This window comes from Mirounga leonina, unplaced genomic scaffold (assembly GCF_011800145.1).
Source record: "Mirounga leonina isolate KUSES-001 unplaced genomic scaffold, KU_Mleo_1.0 Mir_176, whole genome shotgun sequence".
Taxonomy (NCBI): domain Eukaryota; kingdom Metazoa; phylum Chordata; class Mammalia; order Carnivora; family Phocidae; genus Mirounga; species Mirounga leonina.
Genome location: NW_023270454.1, coordinates 2,448,711 through 2,461,002, shown reverse-complemented (window position 1 = coordinate 2,461,002; position 12,292 = coordinate 2,448,711). Strand labels below are relative to the sequence as shown.

Sequence of the window (12,292 nt, the reverse complement as noted above, 5' to 3'; positions counted from 1 at the left end):
TAGTCTTATTTTGATTGGTTTCAACTATTTAAAGTTATAAAAACCATTCTTAGCACTTGGGCTATACAAAATCACGCTATGAACCATTTAGACCACTAAGCATGGACAATAAAGATAACTCTATGAGGAAAACCAGGAAAACAACTAGGTAGGAGTCTCTGGAGAGCTAAATTGAATGAAGACACATCTCAGCATCACTCACCAGAGGAATATCCACTCCCCAGAGCTCACCACCCAATTTACAATTAATCTGAAGTAAAATTTTCTGGGCCACACTCCGAAGCCTGGTCGGCTGACCAATGGTTCGGACATTGATGACCTATAACAAAGGGGCATGGGGAAAGAGGACACTTATCAGCCTGTCAGACGATGTAAACAAGCCTGAAGTAAACACTACATTTGTTTATTAAGAAACCCCAGTTAGCAGATAATATACTTTGCCTGACTAGTTCTAATTCTAGGATTTCTAGGCAGGCATGCACACACACATACATACCCCCCCCCACACACACAAATCAAAACAAAACAAAACAAACCACCAAAAAACAAAAACTTTCAAAGGAATCTCATAGAGAATTTTTTTTTTTTAAACCTACTTAGGAAAAACAGCTTTCCCTTTCAGAGTGAAGCCTATCCTCTCAGAACCCAGTCATGTGAAAACACCCAGCAGCTCACCCACTGAACCAGCAAAAGAAAGTCATTTGAGAACATGAAGGCAGCATTTACAAAGAGCATCTGCTTTTAACCAGGTTACTCTAATAAGGGGACTGTTCCACCAGAAAGATTACACGTGCCGGCTTCTAATAGTTACCGCAGTCTTTTTGAACACCTGTATACCTCTTTTCAAAGCCTCAAGGGAGGCTATAGTTTCCATCTGTGCTTCCTGCCCAGCTCCCACTCACCTGTGAGGGCACAGGAGCTTGCACACAGCACAGCTTTTTAATGGCCCCATAGAGATCGTCACGTGTGCCCACGATGATGCAAACAACCATCTGTATCTTCCCCTTGAGGAGATAAAGTACATATAAATCAGGCTTTGGAACTCTCAGGGGACCCTGATGGGGCTCCAGTTGGGGGCAGTCTAAAAGCCTGCAAAGTCATGGGACCCTTAAGGCAGAGGGGGATTGAAACAAAGAGGGTAGGCATTCCAACACCAAATAGGTCTTTGAACCTTTGTTGGGTTCAGGGCTTCTTTGCACAGATACGGAATATGATACTGTAAATTATCTAGAGCTGGTCCTGACTACCTGACATCTTTCTTAGGAGACTTAAGATGCCTGGAAAAGGCAGGCTTGAAAATTTGCAAGGGTTACTTAGTTGCTGCTTTCAATTCCTTATAATGCTTTTTACCACTCTCTTCAGTAAACTAAGTACCTTATTACATTCATACCACAAAACTGAGGAAACATGGAATACGATACCACAAGAAAGCATTCAGAGCCAAACACAAATAAATGAAGCTATTGTCAAATCCGTAAGTGGCTCTTCCTAACTCTCTGGTTAGGAGATAGAATGATATTGCCTGCAGAGTATCTCATATAAGCATCCTTGACCCCTCACTGTTTAATTAAGAGTTCCAACATTGGAAACATAGGGTCTTTCAAAGTCTGAATAAAGAAAAGTAGCACTCAACTGAAATGAAGGTGCCAATTCTTTATGCCAGAAACAGATATTAATGGTAAATCAATAGTATATTATTCCAAATCAAGATTAGTGTTAGATTAAGATCTCTCCGAGGGACGCCTGGGTGGCTCAGTCGGTTAAGCGTCTGCTTTGGCTCAGGTCATGATCTTAGGGTCCTGGGATCAAGTCCCACATCTAGCTCCCTGCTCAGTGGGGAGCCTGCTTCTCCCTCTGCCTGCCACTCCCCCTGCTTGTGCTTGCATGCGCTCTTCTCTCTCTCTCTGACAAATAAATAAAGTCTTAAAAAAAAAAAAAAAAAAAAAAAGAAGAGCTGAGAACACACATTCTAGTTATCACATCAAAGAACTTCCAAAGTCATGGAGAACACAGGCTGCACATTGGGAGCCTATGGGCTGGACCTATCAAACACATGTAGCTTTTTAGTCCCTATAGTAACTTACATGTGTTGTTGTTGTTTTTATTAACACTTTTTAATTTTTATTATTATTATTATTATTTTTAAGTAGGCTCCATGCCCAACATGGGGCCTGAACTCATGACCCTGAGATCAAGAGACTGAGCCAGCCAGGTACCCGCCTTTTTTAATTAACATTTAAACATAAGGAGGGGAACATACACACAAATCCAGATCTTTTGCTTCTACTAAGAAATAAATAAATTAAAAATTAATTTGATAATGCTGTGCTTCTATCTGCAGTTATAGGGTTTACTCTCTTTAGTTCACTATAGCCCCCTCCTAGCCCACTTCACTTGTTTGTGTTATTCATCTGGCTCCTGCAGATATTCTGAGTTTGACCCCTAACAAATAATAAAACAGCATGCCCCAAAGATGACAGAGACAAGACCAATATGAGTTAAGTTTGGTAAACATGATGAATGAACCTCATATCCACGCTGCATGAGAACTAATAGCAGTACACCCTCCTAAAGAGAATGTGGCAAGTGGTGAGATGCAGGAGCTGATGTACTACACTGGGTTATTCTTTTGAAAGCAGAGCAGAATTATCCATGATCAGGCCTAGGGGGAGGCCACCGCAGACTACAAGCCTGGGAAACCAGGAAGAAATTACAAAGAAAGAACACAAGGGTGCTGTTGTGGGTGATAACCCAGAGTCGGGGATCAGAGAGATCCCAAGATAATCTCATTCTAGTACTGCTCTCACAAGAAAGGACTCTTCAAGTCAAAGACTAGTTACTTCCAAAAACTTTTCCTCTGCTTTTGTTCCCTCCTTAAGCTTCTTCCTGTTTTGTGTACGAACAGATAAGAACTGCAGGCCTGTACTACTGAGTTACGAGTGCTATGACCTGCTCACCTCCAATGGTCCTGACTGGCTGTCAGGACCGAGCCGATGGGCCAGGTGCCAAGTTCATCGCCAGAGCAATTCAAATCTTAAGCCAGACCAGACTGTGACAGCTCAGTACAGAACTGTGCAAAATGGCACCGGGCCCAAAAAGTTGCTTTAGGAGCACAACATGTTCTATATAGATAAGGAACTAAAGTTAAGTCAGCTATTCTGTCAATTATGTGAAAAAAGAACATAAGAGTGAGGCTGCCAACACATAATGAGAGAAGCAGAATTAACCAAAGAGCATAAAGATTACTTACACTTAGTTCAGTATTTCATGTGTACATGAGTCACACACAAGTTTCTGGGCATCATAAACAGCAGACTGATGACCAAGATAATTTAAGATCAAGTATTCAAGTATTTTAAAACAGGCATCCTATAAATATACTCAAATTAATTTATTACCTCAACTCCTAGCATGGATTGAATGGTTCTGACATAGGTTTCTATTCGATCATCCTTTAGTTCAACCCAGGCTGGTGGGCTCATACGCATACCAATGGGGCCAGCTATCTTCTCCAACATGTTAACCAGTTCTCGGGCCTGATCCATTGCTCTCTTTGGGTAAAACAGTGCCCAGAAATGCATGGGGATCTAGGAATAACCACAAGCTATTTTTAGCACTTCCCACAACTTAGACACTCTGAAGTCACACCCAGGAGGTTATTACTCTAGAGAACAAATTGCTTATAACTCTGCTTGAGTCCTTTCTGATCTAATTCCTGTAACTAACAGATATACGTGGTAAGTAAATTGGGGGATACTTTCACAGTGGAATACTATGCAGCAATGAGAATGAAAGACCTACAACCATATCTAACAATATGGATGAAACCCACCAATGCAAGGCTGAAGAAATTAAGCCAGACATAAAAGAATATATACCATATGGTTTCATGTATACATCAAGTACAAAAACCAACTGAAATGAATCTGTGCTGTTAAAAGTCAGGATAGTGACTACTCTTATAGTTTGTAAGGGAGAGGTAGGTAGTAACGAGGAACTGGAGGGATGGCTGGGGCACTGATAAAGTTCTCTTTCTTAACCCTTGGTGTGGATTACATAGATTTTTGAACCTTTGAAAATTCATCAAACTTAAAATTGTAAGTATACTTTTTCTTTAAACATACTTCAATAAAAAGTTTTAGAAACAGATGTGAGTACTTTATGCATGGCCAAAAAGACCAGGTTAGCCAAAAACATTTAAAAATAATTATATACCATTTTGTCCTTTAGTTCCTTTGGTGGGGGCTGTTTTAATTATACTTCTTTCATGGATAAGAACATCTTTCAGGAACCCCCAGGGAAAAGTGGGGGAAGATAAAAGGGAGAGTGGCTAAGAGGCTGGCACTATATGAATTACCATAGCAATCTATTTCCTTTTCCTAAGTTTATGGCCAACCAAAGTGCTTATCTCTAACAACTCATCAATTTGCTCTATTTGGAGGACCCCAGTTTAATAGATAATTCAGGATGGGAATTCAGTTGGTACTCTCCCTCAAAAAGAAGACACTGAATCATTCCTGCTTCTTAATTTCCATACTTATAGGAATACAGGTCCTCTCTTCACCACCTCAAAAGTCACTTACAGTCAAGATGGAAAGGTCTCTGGTTACTTCCTTAATCCAGTTTAGTTCCTGAGATGTGATAAATGAAGTATTTCTTAAGTTAATTCTTTCCATTGGCAGAACACGTCCTTCAATCTAAATACAAAACAAAGCACCCATGACATGAGCCATCTGCAAACACTACTGATACTGTTCTCTCTCAGGCCTGGTCAACTCCACTGTGTAAACCTGTCCCTGTAATAACTTCCAAGAACGGCACAAAAATGAAACTGCTAGCAGTGAGTGAGTCTAGGCCAAAAAAACTCTGGACAAATACAGGTAAAATTTTTATAGACATGGCTCTTCAATTATTGAAGCTTCTAACATGGTCTCCCAAGAAAGGGATTAGAAAGCATTGCCTCTTCAGAAGTAGAGAATGCATGTAAAAGAACTATAATTTCAAGATAAATAGGAAAATAATTTTTAAAAATATTTTAAGGGACAAATTGAAAGAAAATTAAAAGTAAAATTTCTTAATAAGGCTGAACATAAACTACTACACTTTAAAAAGAAAAACAGGAAGGAAAGATATAAATATAATAAAAGAACAAATTAAAGTTAGGAATAAGTCAATCAAATCTAAATATCCAAAAATAAGAAGATAATTAAGCTGATGATATAACAACATGATGGACTATTCTGCAATCATTAAAACTACTCTCTAATGAATATGATCTTGTTTTAAAAAAAAATTGTAATGTACGCATAATAAAAACTGGATGAGTCTATACTTAGTGGTGATTATCTCTGGGGATGCGTATTTTTTACTATGATCTCTACCATTTGCTTATTTAAAAATAACAAATACTGGGGGCTCCTGGGTGGCTCAGTCGGTTAAGTCCCCAACTCTTGATTTTGGCTCAGGTCATGATCTTGGGGTTGTGAGATGGAGCCCTATGTCAGGTTCTGTGCTCAGCGGGTGGTCTGCTTGAGATTCTCTCCCTCTCCCTTCGTCCTCTCCCCATGCTCTTGCACAGGCACTCTCATGTGCGCTCTCTTTCTCTCTCGCTCTTGCTCTCTCAAAAAATCAATCTTTAGAAAAATACTTACTTTATCTATAACCAAAAAAAAATTAATGAGTTTATTAACATAAATAACAATAGCAAGAGTAAGGAATCAAACTCATGATGTGAAAGTAAAAAACTTTTGAACTTTTCTAGAAGGCAATTGGCAATATGTAATACGTACTAAAAACATAAATGTCCCCTGACCTAATAATTCCACTTCCATAAATCTATGAAAATAAACAACATTACAAAGACTTAGTTACAAGGCTGTTTACTGAGTAACTATTTCTTTTTTAAGATTTTATTTATTTATTTGGCAGAAAGAGAGAGCGAGTGAGACAGCAAGCGCACGCACAGGGGGAGCAGCATGCAAAGGGATAAACAGGCTCCCCACTGAGCAGGGAGCCCGATGCAGGATCATGACCTGAGCCAAAGGCAGATGCTTAATGACTGAGCCACCCAGGCACCCCTGAATAACTATTTCTAATTTAGAAATATTAAATTCAATTTGAATGTAAAAGAATAGAAAATTGTTAATAAACTATCTAGCAGCAATTAAAATGTTTAGAAAAATATTAAATGACATGGAAAAACATTCTAAATATACTGAGGGGAAGAAAAGAAACTATATGAACACATGCCGTGTGTGAGTATGCATAAGCACGCAAGCATGCACATGTACACACACACAAAAATCCACTGAAGGGTATGTACAAAAATGTTAACAGTGGTTATTCTCAAATAGAAAGATGAACTTTTTTCTTCTTTGGCTTATATTTTCTACATTTTCAAATTAATATTTAATAACACGAAAACATGTTCAAAATATAATATTAAATGAAAAAGAAAATGTAAAACCATATACAATATAATTACAGCTTTGTGAAAAAAAAAAAGATTTATTTTCACAGAAAAATGTGGAGGAAGGATATACACTGAAGTATCTTTTGTACATATCTAAAATAAAACACTGAGGGATGCCTGGGTGGCTCAGTGGGTTAAGCGTCTGCCTTCAGCTCAGGTCATGATCCCAGAGTCCTGGGATCAAGTCCCACATCAGGCTCCTTGCTCAGCAGGGAGCCTGCTTCTCCCTCTCCCTCTGCCTGCCACTCCCCCTGCTTGTCCTTTCTTTCTCTGACAAATAAAATCTTAAAAAAAAAATAAAATAAATCACTGAGATATCATCTTTGGATGATGAAATTACTGATGTTTTTACCTCTTTCTTTACTTTTTGTGAGGTTTCGACATTTTCCTTATTGACTATCCATTACTTTTATTTAAAAAAATTTTTTTTAACAAGGAGTCAATTCAGAGTACAAGAGAACTAGAGAAAAGGTAGAATTAATTATTTTGGTATAACCTCAAAAGAAAGGTGAAAAGTAATAATAGCTAATGTTTATTTAGCACTTGCTATGTGTCACATATTATGCTGAAGATGTTACCATTTAAATTCTTATAAGTCAATCATTATCCTCATTTTACAGATAAAAATACTAAGAGATACTAGGCAATTTGCTCAAAGTAACTACGATGGCAAGTGGTAAAACTGAGATTCAAAGCCAAATAAATGGATAGAGAAGGGCAAGGACTGCACACTATCTCACACTGCCTCTGCCCTATGTATGGATCATGCCGCACAAAATACAACATAGCAGACGCAGGCAAGATGCAGGCAGAAAGGGCCATAAGAATCAGATGGTGTAAATCCAAAACTCTCTATGCCTACTGAAAGAATGACAATAGTATATTCAAGAATCACAAGTTAATTACTGGGAAAGAAAAAAAAAACTTGGAAAAAAAAAGGACATATAGAACCTTAAGAATTATCTAGATTAGAAAACTGAAAATGAGGTCATTTTTTTTATAAAGACTTATTTTTTTTAGGGGGGTGGGGAGAGGGAGAAAGAGAATGTCAAGCAGAATTCCTGCTGAGCGCAGAGCCCAACAATGCAGCATGATCTCACAACCCTGAGATCATGACCTGAGCCAAAATCAAGAGTCAGACGCTTAACCAAATGAGCGACCCAGGCACCCCAAAAATGAGATAAAATTTAAGTCAATATTCCTTTTACTATCTGTTTGACTGAAAATTAACAGCTCAGATCTCTGTGAAATACAGAAGAAAAATCTCTAAGAGATACTAACAAATTAAGAGAAGAAAATTCAAATATTATGACTAGGACCCCCCCAAAAAAGTGTAATAATAGAGCAAAACTCCAAAATAAAGATAAGAGAGGAAGCTATCACCTACTTCACTAAGCTCTTAAAATCACTGTTCAATGCTGTTTCCTACTTGGCTACATTCACTTTACCTTATGTACATCCTTCTGCAGACAGAGTCCCCAGCGTGCCAATTCATTGCTGGCTGTCTCATTCTTTGAAATTCTCTGGAGCAAGCATTCCAAAGCATTATGGTGCTGTTTGGGGCTCAGGTTGATCTGCTGGGTCAAATCCTAAATAGATTTAAAATGGAGATAATAAGTTATGAGTATTAGTTTCTCCAATATGAAGTTAAACCCCAATATGTCTAAAACCTTTCCAAAAGAAAACCTCCTTTCCACTGAAATCTGTAGACATTTTTAAATACTCCAAAAATTTTAATAAACATCTCTCAGGAATGTAAATGAAGTATACGGTTAAAATTTTAATCATAAAAGTAAGAATTTGAAATGTTATTGTTTCTTTCTCCCACATGACAGCTAAATCTTACCTCTTTCTCAAAACCATGTTCTGAATTTAAAATTCCTAAGAAATTCAGGGACGCCTGGGTGACTCAGTCAGTTAAGCATCTGCCTTCGGCTCAGGTCGTGATCCCAGGATCCTGGGATCCAGCCCTGCATCGGGGCTCCCTATTCAGTGGGGAGTTTGCTTCACCTTCTCCCTCTTCCTCTGCCCCCCCAGTTTGTGCACTCTCTCTCAAATGAATAATTAAAATCTTACTTAGAAATTCTATGAAACAGGAGCAAAAGGGGCTTGATTACACCTATTTAATATTTGGGAAAAATAGGGGGAAAAATGTCCTGTGCCAGGCAGAGCCAAACATAACAGAACGGAAAACCAGATCCAGTTTTATACTTCATGTCATACTACTACTGTATTTAATGTCATCATAAGACAAGTTTTTGGTCCAGTGTTTGGTCCATAATTCGTGTTTTCTAAATGTTGGGTTTTTTTAAAGATTTTATTCATTTATTTGACAGAGAGAGACACAGCGAGAGAGGGAACACAAGCAGGGGGAGAGGGAGAGGGAGAAGCAGGTTCCCCGCCGAGCAGGGAGCCCGACGCGGGGCTCGATCCCAGGACCCTGGGACCATGACCTGAGCCGAAGGCAGACGCTCAATGACTGAGCCACCCAGGCGCCCCACTAAATGTTATTGTTAAATGAAGACCCAAAGGTACACATAAAGATTCTGAATCACATATGTGAGTTCTTTACTCTTCTGGGACCAAAGAACTGTCCAGTTGTTGTTCCCTATGAGGCAGTCATTACTGCCAGTCTGCGGGGCGGCACAGATAGCTCTGTGATCATAAAGTCATTAGGTGACTGAGTGTTGTAAGGAAGGAGCCTTGACCTACATGCTAAACAGAGAAGGAACGAAGGTAGACATGAAAGAAATCTCTTAAAGATATGCTAAGCTTCACTTCGGGCTCTTTATGATGTTATTGAAAATAGTCTGTGGCATCGGAGACAGACATGGGTCCAAGGGTAACAGACAAGCGCTGGGAGAGTGAGGCAGCACAGGAGCTGGGGTGTGGAAAGCCCCAGGCGCTGCAGACAGAGTGGAGGTGAAGTGCTTGGGCTCTAGACTCATGCTGCTGCCCACGTCTGTGCTTCTCAGCTACTTCATATGGAGATTCAGCCCAACACCTCCTGGACACTCTACACCCCACAAGATAAACTTCTATCCTTTTACCTCAGCCTCTGACTTGTTGATTACTTTTTGCTACATTATCTCCCCCACCCCTTTAAATAAACGGAAGGCTTGTAGGAAGGCTTGTAGCACTAGAAAAACGCAGTGCTATCAAAGAACCTCACTTATGATCATATGACCAGTTTACAGTCATCTGATTGGTGGGGGTGAAGACATAATTACTTCTTTCCTTCTACCTGATAATCCAGTCACTCCACTGTTTTGTTTTCAACAATCTTCAAAAAGGAGCTCCGGTCAGCTATCTTAGTGTGTGGGAAGGGACATGGAGCATGTTTTACAGAGAGAACTGGAGCCTGGAAGAACAGACCTGCCCAGGTGATGACACAGGCCTGCCCAGATCTAGCTCAAGCTGTTCTCAAAAAGGCCTTCCAATCAACACGGGCATTTCTCACCTTCATGGCTCTGAAGTCCTTCTTCATCTTCTCAGGGATTCCAGTCATGAACGAAAGCTCAGGTAGCAGCAGGATTTCGCCTTTTAGCAGCTTTGAGGAGAGAATGGAGAGGAAAAATAAGGCAGTAAAGACGGTCTTGTTCCTCTGACCTCACAGGACATGCCATGCCCAGGGCTGGGCCTGCAGGGACATAACTGGCACAATAAGGAACATAAAACCCCAGAAAAGAGGGCAGTGAAACACTGCAAGTATTTTACCCTTTTCCCCTTAGTGATAATACTTATAGCCTGCTGTATTAGGTAAAGAGAAAAATGTTGAAATGGTCAAAAAAAGTGGAAAAACTAGAACCCCCCCCCCCCAAAACTGTCCCTCTTGGGCCTCCAGACAAGCTAAGGTGATACATCCCATCCAGCTGGGGCCTCCAGCTCTTATCTTAGCTGGTTGATCTTCAGCCTTCTCACTTAAGACAGAACAGTCAGTGTCAAGGTACTTTCCCTGGTTCCAGTCCCTGTTAAATGTCTACAACTTCCCTAATGGATCCAGTGTTTTAATCTTTAGCAGAAAATTCTCCTTATTCCTTAACCTAACTTGCTCATATGGATACTTAGCTCCTCATTATGGGGACTTCAAAAGCAAATCCTACCGCATGAAGTGACACCACTGGCTAGATGAGACAGCCCTACAGAGTCTTCCCCAACCACACTGTAACCCTGCTCCACGGCTCTCAGCACCATGGATGAAGAGCTTAAGCTAGAAGTGCAAATCTGACACCCCCCCACTCACCATCCCTTGGTTATTCTGTCTCTCACTGGGCCTGTGGATCAGCAGTGGCTGGTCCTCTTCCTTAATTGTGATCCCATAGTTTTTGCTAGAGCAGGGCAGAGGCAGGAAAACATTTCAGAAGCAGCATCACTACTGTATGGCAACATAGTCTGGGTGTCTTAACCAGTACTGGGGTACATAATTTGCATAATACCTTTGTCAAGGATCCACCAGAAACTCATTATAGCATATTTATAACTGGAAAAGGCAGCCTCAAGTTAACACCGCAATTAAATGGAGGAGAAAGAGTCTAACGTCCAGGGAAAAATATGCTTAAATCTGCATCAGGTTGGGGGTGCCTGAGTGGTTCAGTCAGTTAAGCATCCAATTCTTGGTTTTGGCTTGAGTCATGATCTTGGGGTGTGGAATCAAGCCCCACCCATGTCAGGTTCCACACAGACTCTGCTTGGGATTCTCTCGCTCTCCCTCTCTCTCTGCCCCTCCCCCTGCCCGTGTGCACTCCCCCCAGCCTCAAATAAATAAATCTTAAAAAAAAAAAAAACTCCATCAGGTTGAAAGCCTTGGGCAACTGGAAAGACAAAATGACAGTCAAATGATTAAAGACCTGAATTTCACCCCTCCAGCCAGACTTCTACCTAAACCAACAAAAGAAATATAATTCAAAATCCTGGTATTAATTTATAAAGTAACTTCCAAAATTACTAAAAGAAATGAAACTGTAATGGTAGCATATTCAGGTCAAATCCCACAAACAAGCTCATTCAATCTTAGGTGAGTTACCAATCCAATTATTTTAAAAGCATGCTACTATGGAACTCAATCTCCCACTACAGAATGGTAGCCTATATCCCACAGCCACCCAAAGACCCAAGCCCAGTCTCTTCTTTCCACCTGTAGTATTCCAAGAATGTGATCTCCTTCCCATCAGACATTGTGAAGCTATCTTTTGGTGTCTTATTCCAATCCACATCATCAATACGATAGGTACGATTGTTGTATCGGGTTATAACAATATTGCCAACCAGAAGCTTAGTGCACTCATCCTGGAAGTTTTCTTTGTTCTGCTGATACATGGCATGCCTTTGGAAAGAGACAAAAGACTTCTGAATCATATCTGTATACAGAGAGCACACTGAAAAGGGTGGGGGATGCAAATAAGTACTTCAGGGGGCGCCTGGGTGGCTCAGTCGTTAAGCGTCTGCCTTCCGCTCAGGTCATGATCCCAGGGTCCTGGGATCGAGTCCTGCATTCGACTCCCCGCTCAGTGGGGAGTCTGCTTCTCCCTCTCCCTCTGCCTGCCACTCTGCCTACTTGTGCTCTCTCTATCTCTCTGTCAAATAAATAAAATCTTTAAAAAAAAAAGTACTTCAGGGGTATGATCACAGCTATACAGCACCAGAAGGCTCCAACTGTCTCTTTTAAGAGTTAGGACTCTCGGGGCACCTGGGTGGCTCAGCAGGTTAAGCGACTGCCTTTGAATCAGGTCATGATCTGGAGTCTCAGGATCGAATCCCACATTGGGCTCCCTGCCCTCAGTAGGGAGTCTGCTTCTCTCTCTGACCCTCCCCCCTCTCATG

General features: G+C 40.5%; 1 protein-coding gene across 2 annotated transcripts in view; it reads right to left on the bottom strand.

Moving 5' to 3' along the window:
• Window positions 1–12,292, bottom strand: part of PIWIL2 (piwi like RNA-mediated gene silencing 2) — a 71,175-nt gene that overhangs the window by 40,298 nt on the left and 18,585 nt on the right. For both annotated transcript variants that reach the window (XM_035023153.1, XM_035023155.1), the window contains exons 10-17: window positions 11,607–11,795; window positions 10,716–10,800; window positions 9,933–10,022; window positions 7,921–8,061; window positions 4,584–4,697; window positions 3,399–3,587; window positions 903–1,004; window positions 203–319 (exon numbers count right to left, since the gene is read on the bottom strand). In XM_035023153.1, coding sequence (XP_034879044.1) covers window positions 203–319; window positions 903–1,004; window positions 3,399–3,587; window positions 4,584–4,697; window positions 7,921–8,061; window positions 9,933–10,022; window positions 10,716–10,800; window positions 11,607–11,795 — 1,027 coding nt within the window. The remainder of the gene's footprint in view (window positions 1–202; window positions 320–902; window positions 1,005–3,398; window positions 3,588–4,583; window positions 4,698–7,920; window positions 8,062–9,932; window positions 10,023–10,715; window positions 10,801–11,606; window positions 11,796–12,292) is intronic.